This window comes from Momordica charantia (genome assembly GCF_013281855.1).
Source record: "Momordica charantia cultivar OHB3-1 chromosome 5 unlocalized genomic scaffold, Mcharantia_2.0 BLBB01000005.1, whole genome shotgun sequence".
NCBI lineage: Eukaryota > Viridiplantae > Streptophyta > Magnoliopsida > Cucurbitales > Cucurbitaceae > Momordica > Momordica charantia.
Window position 1 is genome coordinate 21,359,018 of NW_028275163.1, and position 18,538 is coordinate 21,377,555.

At 30.3% G+C, this 18,538-nt stretch overlaps 2 protein-coding genes across 4 annotated transcripts; both read left to right on the forward strand.

Annotated features, from left to right (window-relative positions):
* The first annotated feature begins 10,411 nt into the window (after positions 1-10,411).
* Positions 10,412-12,540, forward strand: LOC111019394 (small ribosomal subunit protein uS7). The gene is made up of 5 exons (XM_022295773.2): positions 10,412-10,568; positions 11,084-11,175; positions 11,473-11,744; positions 11,963-12,166; positions 12,248-12,540. The coding sequence occupies exons 2-5, from the start codon at positions 11,086-11,088 to the stop codon at positions 12,300-12,302; spliced, it is 621 nt and encodes a 206-aa protein (XP_022151465.1). The 5' UTR covers positions 10,412-10,568; positions 11,084-11,085; the 3' UTR covers positions 12,303-12,540.
* Positions 12,541-13,824: 1,284 nt separating this feature from the next.
* LOC111019353 (putative methyltransferase At1g29790) lies at positions 13,825-17,956 on the forward strand. 3 transcript variants are annotated; one of them, XR_015791018.1, is made up of 4 exons: positions 13,825-15,185; positions 16,225-16,957; positions 17,073-17,229; positions 17,617-17,956. XR_015791018.1 is itself a non-coding variant. In XM_022295724.2 (2 exons), the coding sequence occupies exon 1, from the start codon at positions 13,897-13,899 to the stop codon at positions 15,148-15,150; it is 1,254 nt and encodes a 417-aa protein (XP_022151416.1). In that variant the 5' UTR covers positions 13,826-13,896; the 3' UTR covers positions 15,151-15,185; positions 17,617-17,956. The 3 variants fall into 3 exon arrangements, 1 of the variants encoding a protein (XP_022151416.1); XR_015791017.1 differs by having other exon boundaries at positions 16,225-17,229; XM_022295724.2 differs by lacking the exons at positions 16,225-16,957; positions 17,073-17,229 and having other exon boundaries at positions 13,826-15,185.
* The last annotated feature ends 582 nt before the right edge of the window (positions 17,957-18,538 follow it).

Below are 18,538 nucleotides of genomic sequence, written 5' to 3' on the forward strand. Positions count from 1 at the left end.
CTTGTGTAGTTACTTAGAACAAGCTTAAATAATATAGAGATAATAAGATCAAAATCCAATAATATTGTCACAACTTGAATTATTTCGTTCTAAATCAGCTGTATCATATTTTTTCAATTTCATCGGACTTTATAAAGTTCATATCTACCCTTTTAATATTTTATAATCACATCTATACTATTTAAGTAGACCAAAAAGTTCAACTTTTAAATTCTCAATTTCACAAATTATTAGACATTGCACTTAAACAAATTGTCAATTAGTTAAAAGATTTTTACTTTTTGTTAGGGAAAGCCACCAAAGTCGGAACAATAAAATCTCCGTTGTCTATTTCCTTAAATAAAATTTCAATAATATGATATAATATAATATGGTATATTTATTCAATTTACAGAAACACGTCATGAGTTATTGTCAATTCAACACATGGTTGGTTTTCATTTGAAAATGAACAATGACTTAAATAAGGTGAAACGTTTGGAATGAAAATGACAAATTTTTAAGGTATTAAAGACAATTTTCATTTTTAAACTCTCTTCAATTTGAAACAACTTGAAATGAGCTTAACTACATATGTCAAAATTGTTATGTTGAACATCATTTTACCAAATGGATCCTAAATTATCAACCGCATAAATTACATATGAATAATTAAATATAGTTACAGTTGAATTAAACATGGGACACAAGCTTGTTATCAAGTTTTTTTTTTCTTTTCAAAATATTTTTTCCCCAAATGAAAAAAAAATAAAATTTTTTTAAAATAATTCCCCATCTTTGAAACTTCCTCTTTGCCCAAAATATAATAATAATATAAAAAATAAAAACCTTCCCTTTGAAACTTTAGAGGGTGAGTATTGGTATATAGCTACCAGTCAGCAGAGACTTTTAAGTCTAACTTAAGAGTAAAACTTAGAGAAACTAAAAATAAATATATATGTATACATTAAATAACGATTCAATAAATAATTTGGTGGCCTTTCGTTTTTTCAATGGTCAAAAATTGTTTTATATATGTGTGTGAATAATTAGTATGAATATGTTTTTAAATACACAATAAATTATATATTAATAAGGGAAAATGACTTTAGTGTTTAACTAATAGTTGTATGGTCTTGTCGAGTGTTCTATTAACGTCAATACAATATTTGTCAATGAAAATTTATTGATCAAGTTAAGTACGATTAGATATGACAGGGAATGACCATTCGAAAATAAATTCAATACAACAACATATACAAAACTTCAACTAATTAATTACCATGTGTACTTCTGGTTTGAAGATGACTGAAAGTTAGATATCCTATTAAAGTAGGAATGAATGTCACATAGATCATAAGATGGAAAAAAATATAAAATATATATATATATATAATATAAAAAATTTTAGAACAACTTCCAACCTATTTTAGTGGAAGTATGTGCTATTTGTTTATATCTATTAGTTTGTAAGGGATTTGACGATTATTTGATAAGATTAATTGAGGTGTACTTAAATTGGTCTGGATATTCGTCACTTCATATTTATAAAAAAAGTTATACAAAATAAAAAGAAAAATTGGAATTGAAATATTTATAATTAATGAGGAGGATTGGTCAAATCACGCGGGGGGATTTTTGTAGCCGGACATAGTTGGAGACTTTGACTACAAAGTCTTCCTTGCGACCAAATCTCCGCCACTTAAAGTCAACAGTCTCCTCCACAGTTGTGTGTCTGTTTTGAATTTTTTTTTCAAACGTTAATAAAAGGGAATTCAATTCAATGAATGGTTGGGAAATTTGGAATAAATATGGAGGGTTAAGGTTAAAATTTAGACGTTTTGATCGTATTATTTTCTCGTGTCAATTTGAGAATAACTTAGAAGATAAATCATTTATTACTATCTTGAAAGTTGATGGTTCGATTTTCTATTTTTGAACTAAAAAAACTTCGTAATTGTTTCATTTTGTGATTTATGGAAGTAGGATCAAAGAATCTCTATTTGGACATCGAGATTTTTCAAACGTTAATAATGCAAGTTCAATGAATGGTTGGGAACTTGGAATAAATTTAAGGATGGTCCGGTATTGCGTAGGGTCGTAGATGTATTGTTAGTCTTTAATTTAAGATTTTTTTCCACATTATATTGGTTCGTGTCAATTTGAGAATAACTTAGGAGATAAAACATTTATTACTATCTTGAAAGTTGATTGTTCGATTCTTTACCTTTACATATTGTTGAGTTAAAAAGAAATCTTCATAATTGTTCCATTTTATGGTTTATGGAAGTAGGTTCAAAGAATCTCTATTTGGGGATCGAGATTTTTCAAACGTTAATAATACAAATTCAATGAATGGCTGAGAACTTGGAATAAACTTAAGGAGGGTCCGGTATTGTGTAGGGTCAGAGATGTATTGTTAGTCTTCGTTTTAAGATTTTTTTTTCCACATTATATTGTCTCGTGTCAATCAGAGGATGACTACTGGGTGTACTTATCTTAAATTTGGTTTTAACAAATCAGTAACCTCGCTTTGAGTATTTATAGTTATGTGTTAACATGACTGTCAATTTTGGATGGGCGGGCTGGAAATGAGTATTGAAAAGGTGAATTTAATTAGGTGGTCAAATAATACACTAATGATCAAAATGGTTGCGTTTCGAAGTCTATAGACATTATGAAAGTTTATAATTATTTTTTTATTTTCTTTTATTTATTTTTAAGTTTGAAGCTAAAATAGAACTTTCAAAAATTAATTATCAAAACAGAATATATCTAAAAATTGATGACTATAATAGGATTTATATATTTTTTAAGATAAAATTAATTGAATATCAAAAGAAATTTAAGAATATAATATATATTGAAATGGATGAAGGTTAGTCAAAGCGAGCATAGTTTAGCTGTAATTGACATATGTCTCCAACCAAAAAGTTGTGAATCCGAATCCCCACCCCGACATGTTGTACTAAAAAAAAGGAAGCGATGAAGGTTAGATAATTTATTTTATTCCCCATTTGGAAACAAAATTTGGAGATTTTTTTTTCCTTTTATGTATTTGATGTTTCTTTTAAATGGAGTCATCGCGGCAATCCGAGAGGGGTTAATAGGGTTTAATTAACAAAATATAAACTTTTTAATAAATTGGTCCAATTTAAACAAAAATAATACAATTTTTGAGATATGCAATTTTAACAAAGTAAGATAAAATAAATTCTAAGGCAAACAAGAGAAATTTAAAGCAAACAATAAAATTATAAAATTAATTGCAAAAATAAATAAGAGAGAGGGTTAGAGAAATTTGATACCGAGAATTTTTATAGTGGTTCGGCACAACTGTCCTACCCCACTTCCCAAGCACCTGTTAGGTTGTAAATTGAAACTCTTTCTACGGTAGGAGTCAAACCGGTACACTGCTCTTCACAAGAGCAAAGACGATTCTCTCCACGGTGAGGATCACACCGTTACAATGAGTTGGAAATTTCAAAACATACTTACAAACTCTCAAATAGAGTAAATGTACAAATTTGAGCTCACAAAAATTCAATCCTCACAACAATAAATTTCTCTCACAAATAAGATGAAAAGAAAAAATTGAGAACTTTGAGAGATTAGCAAATGAGAATTTTGAAGTTATGGAGGATTGAGAATAAGAGAATTGTTGTATAATTTTGAAGGAGAAGTTGAGTTTAAATAGAGAGGAAGAAAATGGTAAAAAAGATCAAGTTTAATTTTGGACCATTAGATCTTAATTATTAAAAATGAAGGGTTGAGATAATTTTGAAAAAATAAATTAAGAATTATATATATAAAAAATAATATATATATATATATATAATGATGTGATACATTTTGAATTATATATATAATAATAATAATAAAATAATATATATACACACACGTGAGAAACGTTAAAAAACTTTTAAATTTTTTTTAAACACTGACACATTTCAACATTAGTTTTTTAACTTTTTTTAAACACCGACACATTTCAACATTTAATGCTGACATGATGTAAAAAAATTTTTTATTATTTTTTTAATTTTCAAAGTTACCGTTGTAATTTTTGAATTTTTTTCTTTTCTTTTTCAATATATATATATTTTAAAAAGAAGTTTGTCACTTGTCAGCTTATGAACTGTTCACGTCATCTTCTCGAGTATTTTTCCTATCAATTTGTTTCGATCGCAACTTCTCCGTTTGAGCTCCGATTTGGATGATTTAATAGTCGTTGGAATCGTTGTAACGAGCTCTACGCTGTGGATACTTTAAAAAACTAAAATTATCAATAAATAAAAATTAAGTTTGTTATCATCAAAATATTAATTAATTAATTAATTAAAACTAATTAATTTGATATTAAGGCCAAAAAGCGTTATATAACATGTTATATAACTTTAAGGGGCCGTTTGTTTCGTAGGAATCCAAGATTCCCGTGAGACAGGCATTTGGACTCCCACGTTTGTTTTGCAATAATGTAAGATATCCGGATATCTCGAGATGTCCGGATATCCTAGGATGCCCATACGGGAGGCATCTTACGAGTTTTGGATGCCCTTTTGAAATACGGGTTTCCAAGATTCCCGCGTTGGGGGCATTCACTTTTTATATTTTTGCCCTCTATTTTTTTCCATATATTTTCTTTCATCAAATTTTTTGATTTTTTCTAAAAAAAATCTTTATTCGTATTTTTAAATTTATAATTAAATAAATTAATGTACTCATCGTTTAATAAATAACTTTATGCTATTAAGTATATTTGTACATTAGATTTACATGTAAAATAAATTACAATTAAATTATATAATAAATACAGTTATTTTTAATATTGTGAAGGAATTACATTATTAATAATATTTATTATCATAAATATATAATTGTAAAGCAACATTTTTTTACGGCCAACATACCCGTGATATTTTTTCTGTTAAAAAAAATATAATGTGATGATAGAATAAATAAATTTTACCCAAGATAACATAAATTATATAATTGTCCTTTTGGAAAACTATTAAAGTTGAAAATGAAACTTATATTAAATTAATAATGAATTAATTTGTTCTACAAAATAACATATAAAAAATAAAATTTTTAAATTAATTCAAATAAATCTATTATATTAGATGAATTTATAAATTATATAAATATTTGTGAGGGCATTTTTTGAACATTCTATAAATTTAACACATTTGTAAGAATAAATCCTGCTGGCTATCCAAATATTCTCGGATATCTTTAAAAATATTCCTACGAAACAAACGTGGTTCTCTGAAGATGCCGGACATCTAACATTCCGACTATTTGAAGTTCCAGGCATCTCTAAATGTCGGTCATCTACATTCCCAAAAAATAAACGCCACCTAAGTATCATTGTAGACCGCGCAAATCGTGGTTAAGAAACCAACTTACAGATTTGGTTCACCACATGTAATTACCTACCACTTCTGAAAAAACAAACTCTATTTGGAGGAAAATAAATAAAACCCTTATATATATCACTTTTTTTCCTTTTCCTTGTTTGGTAAAAAAAAAGCAATACAAGGCTCATTCAATTCCTTGGTGAAGTTGAGGGTAAACTTATATAATTCATTCTCTATATTGCTTCGAGTCCAAAATCAATAAAATATCATATGACGTGAGTTTATTTTTATTTTTATTTTTGTTGATAAAAACGAACAATTATTTCATAGTATGTTTATTTTAAATAATAAGGGACTAAATTGCAAAAAAAAAAAATGTGCGACAATTTCGATTTGTTTGGTTTTTTAAATATTAAGTTCGAATAATAATAACTTATAGCGCTAAGGACATAAATAGCAAAAAATAGAACTTTTCGAAAAATGAGTAAAAGTATTACATATTGTGAAAATAGTATCATTGATTAGTCTATAAGCCACTTAGAGAAGAATAGTTAGCAACACGTGTGATGCACGTGAAATTTTGTTGTTTTATTTTAAAGTATAAAAATAAAAAAAATATAAGATTGTTACAAATTATAATGAAAACTTCATTTTATAAGAGTGACCAATGAAATCACAGCTTAGGCGAAGTGTAGTAGTGGTTGATCGTCATTGAAGCCATTATTGATAGTAATAATTAGGTTTAAGGTGAAAATGTTAATAATATCAAATGAGACTGCAAGAATGAGAATGAAAAGTTAGAAAATTTTAAAGGTGATTGGTGAAAATATTTTGAGAGTGCAAAAGATAGATTTGGGAGAAAAAAAAAATCTAGAGACAAAGAAGAGTAAAGAATATGCATACACACACATATACATATCCATACATATGCCTGTATGTACATATATATAGTTCAAATCATTGTGCAAAAAGAGTGAAATTTATAGCGGTGGAAAATGAAAGAGGTGCAAAACTCTTGAAATTCTAAAATATTTTATATTAAAAATTTAAATATAATTAAAGGTTATAATTATTTGATTAATTTGGGTTAAAACAAAACTCTTTAGATTACATTTTACGATTTAAATTAAATTAATACATTTTACAAAAGATGGTAGATATTTTTAATATAGTTATAAATTTATAATTATTTTAAAAAAAAATTGACAAAACACTTTTATATTTTCATGGCAATTGACAAAATTGTCATAAAAAATAAATAAAAATTTAAAATTAAAGGGTATAATAGGGAGATAAAATTTCTCCCTATACAGCTCCTTTTATATATACTAGTGATTAATTGCACCTGATTTCAAATCTTTTGAATATATATATATATATATATATATATATATATATATATATATATATATATATATATATATATATATTTTGTGAAATTTAAAATTTGAATAAATAAATTTTTATTGAGTTTAAATATGAAATATTTTGACATGAATTAAAAAAACAAAAAAGGAAAAAAAAGGATACAGATCATGTAGATAATTAAAATTTAATTACATGTAATGTAATTCAAATAAAAGTTCTAAAGTAAAATTATTACTTCATTACTTCAGGTAATTGTTTAGTCTTCTGTGAATAGTTTGATTTATGAAGAAAATAAGATAAATATATTTAATAATAATTTTATAGGTTAACATAAAAAATATTACATAAGTATATAATAAATTATAAATTAAACATTGATTAAAGAAGAATCTCTCTATAAACAATATTTTTTTTATGTGAGGAGGGACAACTTTGATCATCCGATGATTTAATAAGAAAACAACGATCGCTCCTACCTCAATTTAATAAACCAAATATTCCTAATATATCACTATCACAAAATAAAATATATATATATATATATATATATATATATATAAAATAAGAAATACAGAATTAGTTAAGATTATTAAAACAAGAATGGTAAATAGAGATAAATATGATTTTTTTTTTTTTGTAATTTTCATAATCGTCTCTCTTTCTACTCTCATTTAAGATTTTATTGTTTAATTTTTTTAATTTTAGTTGAAGTTTGGTGGAACTGAAAACCATCTCTTGCATTAAAAGTTTTTCGTTAAAGTATAGCTCCATTTAAATCAACAAAACTTGTTTTTAATAAAAGAAATTTAAATATAAAATAAGAAATTTAAAAGTTAACAATAATCAAACAGATAAATACAAACATTAAATTTAATTTTATAGGAATTCAAAAGTCAGGCGTCAATAATCACTCAATTTAGAAAACAATACACTTGTGAAATTATATACAAAAATTTCACATCAATTTATAAATTCAAATTAATTAATAAAAAAGTATAAATATAAAATAAGAAATCCAAAATAGTCAAGATCATGAAAACAACAATCAAAGGGGATAAATTGGTATATTAAATATAATTTTTTATTTTACCTCTTCATCGTCTAAAATTAATTTATGCATTTGCAAATCTATTTGGACAGGTTCAATATTTCCCTACGAAGAAATAAAACTTTTAATTTTCATTATTTTTTGAAATTTTTAAAAGAAAAACCTTTGTATTTTGGGAGAACTAAAAAATACAAATTTTGATGTATCATGACTTATTTTTCTTTCCTTTTATAAATAGTCTGTAAGGGAATAGACTCATTATTTCGTCTTCATACCTCTAGATTGATCACACCCATATGTGAATGGATGCACTGCTTCTCTCAACCGACACCTCATTTATATTAATTTGCAATCATACTTATACGTGAATTGGATGCATTGTTTGTCGAATAGTCACAATTCATTTAGATTAATTTATCTCAATAGACACCTCGTTTAACAGTCGTCTCTCGTAGAATTTGAAGAGTAAATTGGGTATATGTTAAAAAGTTGAGGGCAAAATGGGGAGGTAAAGATTTTCTTCCATAGCCAAATATAGATATAGATAGTATAAATTAATGTAATAATGCTAATTATAAAACAAAATTAACAAATATAAAAAGAATACATAGTAATATAGCAATTGTAAAATAACAAAAACAAAACTATAGTATCAAAACTAAAAAAAATTAAAAACTAAATCAACACACAAATTCTTGAATATAGATTGCCCTTATTACACAAATATCATTATTTAACTTTATCAAAGTAACTTACAAATCAAGATATAACTTTGATATATAAATTTCGTGTGAACTTGAACGTATCATGTACGTCTTGAGTTACTTTGAAGATTAGACAGATTTTGAAAGCAAAAAAATGAGATAGAACTAAAAATAATGAAAAATGTAGCTTGAATATTGGTGAAAAATAGTGGAAGAAAATGTTACAGATCTTTTAGAATTCTACGAAATTCTATTGTTCATTGTTATTAGTAAAAATAATTAAACTTTTATAAATTAAATAACAACCTTTTACCGGTTCTAACTTTTTTATTTCTGGTAATTGTCATGGTTGATAATTAAGTAAATATTTATTATTTATAATTAATTAATTAATTTACTATTTACAATTAATTTTTCCTCAAATGTCATAATTAAAGAAATGGTATAATAGTATAAAAATGTTTTTTAAGATCCTCCAATTTTAATATATAGATATAGATATTAAACATTTTAATTTATACTAATTTAGCTTCATATTATAATTAAAACGATTGAGAAACGAAGAGACCAAAAGTTATCTATTCCAACTTTTTAAATTTCATACAAATTATTGTTGATAATTAATTTATTAATTTAATATTGATGTCCTTACATGATTTTTTTTTGATGTCTATTTACAATTAGTGAAAATTTCTTTTGATGTCCTTACATGATTTTTTTTTTCAACAAAATCAACATGATAATGGATCAATACATTATCATTTTCTAAAAAAAACATTCTAAATACATGAATACACTAATTATAAAAAAAATAAATAAAAAACAATAGTAACAAAAAAAAAATCAAACTTTAGCTATATACTAATATAAAATATGCTCAAATATGCTCATGCTTGACAATCACTATTATTTAACTTCATAAATTATGGAACGATAACGTTGCAAGCCTTGTTATCTGCAACTTGATGAAGATGCCACCAATATGATTTTGAGATGTTTTTTAGATTGAATAATATTTGAGAGCAATGTTTTGATAAAACTAAGTGTTGTGAAAAATTAGTGAAAGAAATGATGTTTTTTCCTAGTAGGGGATAAAGTGTTACAAAATTTTTGAAATTCTAATATGAATATGTAATTAAAGAAAAGATTATAATTTTATGGTGTAACTTTTTATTCTAACATTTTCCATTCTAATATATACATTTACTATTATTGATAATTAATAATAATAATTTATTTAATATTTATAATAAATTATTAATGGCAGAATTTGTAAATTAATATATTAAGAAAGGGACAAAAACGTCCAAAAAATATTTTTTCAAATAAGCCACTTACGGAATCATCTGCACATCAAATTCAGAGATAAAAACATGATTCAAAATATGATTTTTAGATAAATAATTACAGAGATAAATAAAAATTACAAGAAAATAAAATTGAACGAGAAAAGAAGATATAATTTTCAGAGGAAAAAATAAACCAGGAAGATAAAATACGAAATTTTAGAGAGAAAAATTTGAAAAATATTAAATTTTCATATAGAAAAATGAAACTTAGAAAAAAATAATGAATAAAAATTGCTAGAGATGAAAATTTTGGATAAAGAGAGACAAATAATAATAAATAATCAAAGTAAGAAAATTTTAGAGATGGAAAAATAAATTTTGTAGTGTGAAATTTAGAAAGTTTAAAAAAATTTTAGAGTGGAAAAGAATTTTTTAGAGATAAAGATGAAAAAAAAAATATTAAAAAAATCAGATTTTCAAAACTGTTTTTGGAAACGTTTTTGAAATTTAAATTACAAATTGAGTTTGGAGAAACAAAAAACTGTAATTTAAATTTAAAAAACAAAACACAGAAAATTAAATGGGTAATCAAACAACTTGTTTTAAAAAACTAAAAACGAAATATACTAACCCTAGATTTTTCTTTCAAACCAAAAGTCTTTTTTTTTAACCCCTAAATAAATTAATTAACTAAAAAAAAAGCGCTCGATTCGGACCAGCCCTCATAAAAGCCAGTGTTCCGAAATTTTCCCTCTTCACCCTAGCCGCCGACCGATCATTTTCTCTCCGTTTCCCATTTTTCCCGTCGCCGCCGGTCTTAGTAAGTTTCCTCCTAAATCCTCTCCAATTTTCTTCTCTATCTTCTTATCCACCATCAATGTCGTCGATCGCTGTTTTTTCCCATCTCTGTTTCTTTTGTTAAAAAATACTTTTATGGTTGCTTAATGGCAATGGCTGTTGCAGTTCCACAGCGAGGTTTCTGCATATTATTCTGTTTATTGTTGAAATTTGTTTCTGCTTGTTCTATGATCCCTATGCCCCATTATTAGATTTCAATCTCTCTTTTTCTTGGTTGCTGTGGGAGTTGAAGTTAGGTTATTAATTTAGTTGAGTGATTGTGTATTATCACTATTTCTTGAACACTAGGGTTTAAGGATTTTCACTTATTGTTTACTTATTTTTTCTTCGACACGGGCTTACGCGGAATATTTTCGTGAATCTTATCGGTTTCGTTCTTTAATGTAGGGCTGTAATATGCTTTTTTTTGTGTTTTCATTAATAATCTTTGCTTATCTTTCTCCTCCTGAATCTGACTTTTGAATTGTTTTCCCAAAGATATGGCTGATGCGGTCGAAGTGGTTCAGGAACTGACCCAGCCTCACCATGATGTGAAGATTTTCAATCGCTGGACCTTTGATGATGTCCAGGTTTCAATTATCTAACTCCCTAATGCGGCTGTTTCTTGTACTGCTTTATATGGAAATCAATGTAGAACTAACTTCAACTTTGCCTGTAACGGAGAAAGCTATTGACGAATGATGGGTTCATAATGTTTTTTAATCTAATTTGTCTTAGATGGCTATGATGTGAAGAAGTCGAACGAAATTTCTATTTTGCTGTGTATATTTGTTGGTTCTTACCTTTTTGCTTGAACTTGGTTTGGTGAAAACTTAATGCCATCAAGTTTTTCTGATATGATTGTTACCATGGGTTTGATTATTCAGGTTAATGACATCTCTCTGGTGGATTATGTTGGAGTTGCACCTGCCAAGCATGCAACCTATGTTCCACACACGGCTGGTCGATATTCCGTGAAGCGTTTTAGGAAAGCTCAATGCCCAATTGTGGAGAGACTTACAAACTCTCTTATGATGCATGGAAGAAACAACGGCAAGAAATTAATGGCTGTGAGGATTATTAAGCATGCGATGGAGATTATTCATCTACTAACTGATCTTAATCCAATCCAAGTTATTGTCGATGCTGTTGTTAACAGGTATACATATTTGATCCATTGAAGTCTATTCATAGAGTGTTTAATTTAGGTAACTTTTATTGTCGAAACTGTGAAGCATAATTTTATTGGAAGGAGTTCCTCAATAAGTTGTTGTTTCTCTAGTCAAGTGTCATGAACAAGATCATGGTAATGCCGAGATGTTTCAGTTGTGAGTTCCTTCTTTCAACTGTATGTTTTTTGGACTTGGGATTTGGCAGTGGACCCCGTGAAGACGCTACTCGGATTGGTTCAGCTGGTGTCGTAAGGCGTCAAGCTGTGGATATATCCCCTCTGCGACGTGTGAATCAAGCAATATACCTTCTTACCACCGGTGCTCGCGAGGCTGCTTTCAGAAACATCAAGACAATTGCAGAATGTTTGGCTGACGAGCTCATCAATGCCGCAAAGGGTTCATCGAACAGGTCAGATTATATCTCCTCTTACTTGTTGATCTCCCATTCATCCTTGCACGGCATGTCAATCCTTTTTTTCTGTTTTTTCAGTTACGCTATCAAGAAAAAAGATGAGATTGAGAGAGTTGCAAAGGCCAACCGTTAAGGGTAGTTGGGGAGGAAGAGAGAGAGCTCAATGGTACAACAGAATTTTTCGTTTTTGTTTTTTTCCCAGTGCTGACGTTCTTCTAGTTTAAGGGGTCTTGATATTGCTTTGAACTTGAGCATTTTATGTTCAACTAGGATGTAAGCTCTCCTGCACTCCACTTGATTTAGACCATTATTTTGTAAACAGTTAAGAATTCTTCATATGGATATTTAGAATACTTTGATGTTTATTTTGATGATTGGTTCTAAAAAGTTACTAGAAGTGCCTTTTAATTATCTCTTTCAAATGGTAGCCCCTATGAAGTAGATTGAAAACCATCACACTTTTTTATTATTATTATTTTTTTTGTGTTCTAGTTTGAATGAACAGTTTTTTTTTTTAGTGCCAACGTGAATATAGTTCCACGGTAATTAACACCTATTCCGTTTTTTAGGTTGAGGTTCAAACTCCTATGCCTTTAATTTATTGTACTAAAAAAAGTTATCATTATGGTATCTATTCATGATTTTGATTTAGTGTTTTTGACCAAACCAAAAATTGAAGACACATATTATAAAATTAGCCATTTTTGAAAAGTAATTGATTTAGTTTACATAGTTATCATCATGGTGTTTGTGACTCGATTGCTTAGATTTTGGTTTTGATTTTTCTCGATTTTTAGTATATTGGACTTTTTTGACACCTATTTTCGGTCAAAATTTAATTAAAGGTTATAATGTTGAAGGTTTTGTAGTCAAACAAACATACAATCAATGTCTCTGGGCATCAAAATTTCCAACATCTCAACAACATAATTGCTAAATTAAAGGGTTAATTTTGTAAGATGAAGAAAAAATATTTTTAATTCAATTTAGTCTATTCCAATTTTATAACAAAAAGAACTCAACAAAACCAAAAGATCAAACACAACTAGGTGTGTAATCGGGTGAGGACGGGACAGCTTCCCCCATTTCATTCTCCATCTCGCAAAATTTCACAGAGATCGAGGCACGGGATGGAGAACTTGCAAGGATTGGATTACTACGGCCCATGAGAAATTATTCCATTTTTTATAAAGAAATTCAAAATTAAAAGTTAATTCTTCCTCATAAATCAGTCAGAAAAAGAAAGCAAAAGCAGGATAGACCCGACGAGAGTCTAAACCGTTAGTCCCAACCCCTTCAGAGCAGGTAAGTAACATCTCTAATCTAAAAGTTGTTAGCATAATTTAATTGATTAAGATTGGTGGGAACTTCTATACTTAGTGTTCAATTTTAAAAAAATATATATATAATTACAACTTAAAAATCAAACCAAAAAGTGAGTTGAAATAGAATCGTCCATCATAATTGTTCATAGTTGTTGACCTAAGTCTTAGTTCAAAATTAATATTGACTCATGATCAGATTAGTATGTAATAATGGCAGACTAGTTGTTGACACCTTCCCCAAAAAATACTTTCCATTTTACTAACTCATTTAAAATCCATTAAAAACCCCCAATGCCCTCCATTTTTTTTGTTAATTACCAATTCTACCCCGTTGTTGTCTTCCACTCTACGAATCTCACTCAGTACTCACTCTGCAGCAAAAGCAGCAGAAGCCGAGCTTCAATGGGGTCCGTTTCTCTGAAAATCGGAGATGGAACCGCCAGATTCAAGAGGGCCACTCTCTGTTCTTCAGTGCTCAACATTCTCATGCTCATTTCCGTAATCACCACCAATCTCTTTGCAATTTACGCCTTCACTTACTCTCCCAGAGATCGCCAAAATCTCTCGCTTCATCCCGCCCACAAGAACATTTCCCTCATCTCGGAGCAGGTTTCTTTGATTCTCAGAGAGATCGATGTATCGCAGAAGAAGCTTGCTCAGATGGAGAAGGAGATTCTTGGCTATGAGACCATCGACCTCTCCAGATCCAACGTCGCTAACGAGCTCAAACTCTTTCTTCACCGCCACCCGCTCCCTCTCGGCAAGGATTCCAAGAGTGGGATCACTGAAATGGTGGCATCTGTGGGGCATTCGTGTGAGAAATCGATGGACCTTTTGTCGCAGTATATGAATTACAAGGTCTCTGGACCTTGCCCTGACGATTGGAGCCTCGCTCAGAAGCTGATTTTGCGCGGCTGCGAGCCCTTGCCGCGGCGGAGGTGCTTGGCCAAATCTGTGCCCAAGGTAGGTCTGCAACCTTTTCCTGCTTCTCTATGGAAACCTGTTAGCGATAAGCTTGTTATGTGGAGTGGCCTTGGGTGTAAAAATTTCCAGTTTCTGAATAATAAGAAATTGGGCAGGGATTGTGTTGGCTGCTTTGATTTGGTTAGTGGATTTGAGAATCAGAGATTTGTTAAGGCCAGAGGTAAAAATGACTTTCCCATTGATGATGTTTTAGCCTTAACTAGTGGAGGAATCAGGATAGGTTTTGATATTGGAGGAGGGTCTGGGACTTTTGCTGCTAGAATGGCTGAGAAAAATGTCACAGTCATCACATCTACTCTGAACATTGATGCCCCATTCAGTGAATTCATTGCTGCAAGAGGCTTGTTTCCTCTGTTTTTGAGTTTAGATCATAGATTCCCTTTCTATGACAATGTGTTCGATTTGGTTCACGCTTCGACTCGACTGGATATTGGTGGGAAGCCTGAAAAGTTGGAGTTCCTGATGTTCGATATCGACAGGATCTTAAGGGCAGGTGGTTTGCTTTGGTTGGATAACTTCTATTGTGCTAATGATGAGAAGAAAAAATTTTTAACACGTTTGATCGAGCGGTTCGGGTTCAAAAAACTGAAGTGGGTTGTCGGGGAGAAATCTGAGGCGGGAAAATCCGAGGTTTATCTGTCTGCTGTTTTACAGAAGCCAGTAAGAGTATGACGATGATTACTAGCTTCAGCAGTTACGCAAAAGAGGTAAGAATTGTTTCTCATATTTGATATAAACAAATATTGAGTGAGTTGTGCTAATAGCATTTCTCATTACATATTTCAAAGTGAAATAATGAATAGCATCAGCTGTCTATTTTGCTTACTGTAAATTGTAGTATTAGTTATGGATAAGGATATAGCATTAGATCAATAACTTAGATGTTATTTTTCAATCTGTCAGTCTCGTCAAGGAAATTATTGTGATATTTTTGTTTTTGGGAAATGAATTTATTTGGAATGGAAGGAAATCTTCTTGAATTGATTATTCTGTTCAGAAGTTTCAAATATCATGAAAGAGAGATATATTTATCAAATCTCTTCCTCTGGTTATAAGATAGAGACAGTATAGCTTGCTATCACCATAATCTGTAGAATAAAATAGTTCCTCTTTTGTTATTATCTTACATTACATTTGCTGGAAAGATGATGTGTTTGAAGAGAGAGTAAGTTTATTTTAACTCCTAATCCAATATCAACCCGTTTTACTGAGCAAAGGGAGATGGTAATATCAAAACCTTTTTACGCTACCTTAAGAGTTACTGAACTTTGATTCGATAACACTTGAATGTTGGGGGAGCGTCCATTACTCGTTGTTTCGTTTCTAAGCTAGGTGACTTTAGCTTGAGAATTTTGTTAGTTAGTAAGGGAGTAAGCTGTGGGGAGTAAAAGGGTGGAATCAATCAAGAACAACATGTGTGGGAGAAAGGGTGTCGACCTCGACGATTTTAGGTTCGATTCTACATCAATTAGAGAATATACACAGTTGACAACGTCGTTCCATTAAGGGTGCTCAGCTTCTCAACTTCCCAATACTGCTTTGTACTTGTTAAAATAGTGGTGTACTTGTCAAAGTAATAGGTATTGTTATTTTTCAGTTTTTTCTTATTCTTTGGGTTGAGGCCATCGTGGGTTGTGACTCTTCTCCTCTTTATAATCAGTCTTGCTTGGCTTTGTTTAAAAACTCTGGTTGCTGTTCTTCAATAAAGTTTTTGAAAGGTATTCTGAAATTCTAACTTGGTATCAGAGCTCTAAGTGCTAACGCTCTCATGGCTTCCGAAGAAACAGAAAATTCTTCTTCTCTTCCACAAATCACTACAAACGCTTCCCCTGCTTTGGTTAATTCTTCTCAACTAAACTCCTCTTTTGGTCATCCTTTGGGAACTGTTCTTACAGTCAAGTTGGTTGACAAAAATTATTCTCTATGGAGAGGTATGGTCCTGGTCGTGTCGAAGGGACAGAAAGTGGATGGTTATGTACTGAGCACAATTGCAAAACCACCACGATTTCTATTACCCACAGAAACTGAAGGAACTTCAGAGCTTCAACAAAACCCACAATATGAGGAGTGGCAAGCTGTTGATCAAGCTTTGCTTGGTTGGTTATTTGGTTCAATGACACCATCTGTTGCTTGTGATGTTGTAGAACTTAGGAGCTCAAGAGAAGTTTGGAAGGCGCTCGAAGAACTTTATGGACCAACAAGCAAGGCTCGCATAAATCAATTGAGGAATGTGCTGCAGAACACTAGAAAAGGCTTCTTAAAGATGTTTGAATACCTTGGTCTTATGAAGCAGACTTCTGAAAGTTGAAAGTTTGAAGTTGGTTGGTGAACCAGTCACTCTAACTCTAAGTTACTTAATGTCTTTTGTGCTTTCAGGTCTAGAGGTTGAATATCTCCCAATAGTTTATCAAATTGAGGGGAAGGAGTCTACAATATGCAAGAGTTGTTTGCTACCTTAGTTGCTTTTGAAAACACTTTGGTGAGACTTAATGTAGTTTCTCCTACTTCTACTGATGCTACTGTTAATTATGCATATTGATAACAAAAGCAAAACTCTGTTGGAAACAAACAATCTGCTCATAATTCATCAAAAGGAGGACAAGGAAGAGGTAATTATTCTTCAAATGACACCAGAAACAGTGATAGAGGAAGAGGTCGTGGCAGGTATAGCCCTTACAAAGGAAGCAATTCTAAACCAGTCTGTCAACTATGTGGCAAATATGGCCATTCTGCTGCTGTGTGCTACCGAAGGTTTGATGAGACGTTCACTAACTCATCTAGTCATTCGAATAGCAGTTAGAACTCAGCTTACATAGCCACTCCTGAAATTGTTGCTAACCCTAGTTGGTTGACCGTTAGTGGAGTAACAAATCATGTAACCTCATATTTGGGAAATCTTAGTGTCAAATTTGATTTTACGGGTAAAGGTACTTTTAGTTGTTGGCAGCGGAAATAGGTTAGAAATTTCACATGTTGGACATACTAGTTTGCAAACCAAACCTATTGTTTTCTCATAAACTCCATCTTAAAAATATTCTTCAGGTTCCTAAAATTAAAAGAAATCTTTTGAGTGTTGTTAAACTTACCGCTGACAATAATTGCTTTGTTGAATTTCATCCAACTTATTGTGTTGTGAAGGACAAGGAAACAAAGAAAGTGGTGCTGCGCGGAGTTCTTAAGGATGGGCTGTACCAAATGAAGTTGGCTCTTCAAATCAGCCAAGAATGTCACCTGTTACAGCAGAAACAAATCTCCTGTTCAGTTCAGTCATTCAACAGCAAGTTGTCTTTGAATTCTAGAAATAGGCCTAAATCTTCCTTTGTTGTTAATTGTGTTTTTTTCTCCTTGTAAAGTGTCGTTGGATGTTTGGCATCGTAGGTTAGGGCACTCATCTAACAAAATCCTTACTTCAATTTTAAAAAGTTGTAATGTGAATGCTGCTGATAATGAAAAAACTAGCTTTTGTGATTCATGTCAATATGGAAAGTCTCATGTTTTACCTTTTAAACTATCTACCTCTCTTGCTAGTAAACTCTTAGAACTTGTTCATTGTGATCTTTGGGGACCTTCACCTATTAGTTCAACAACCGGTTTTCGATACTACATTAGTTTTGTTGATAATTTTTCTAGGTTTACTTACATATTCCCTCTAAAACACAAAGGTGAAGCTCGATCAATCTTCATTCAATATTAGAAACTTGTAGAAAATAAATTTGACGACTAAATCAAAAGTCTTCAAAGTGATTGGAGAGGAGAATTTAGGCCTTTTGTTATTTATCTAAAGCAAAATGGAATTGAATTTAGACATCTTTGTCCTCATACTAGTGAACAAAATGGGATAGTAGAGAGAAAACATAGGCACATAGTAGAAATAGGACTTACTCTTCTAGCACAAGCTTCAATGCCTTTAAAATTTTGGTGGGATGCTTTTCTTTGTGCCATTTATTTGATAAATAGGCTCCCAACTCCATTCTTACAAAACATATCACCATGGGATAAAGCTTTTAACAAAAAGCCAGATTATTCATTTCCATTTCTCAAAGTCTTTGGCAGTGCTTGT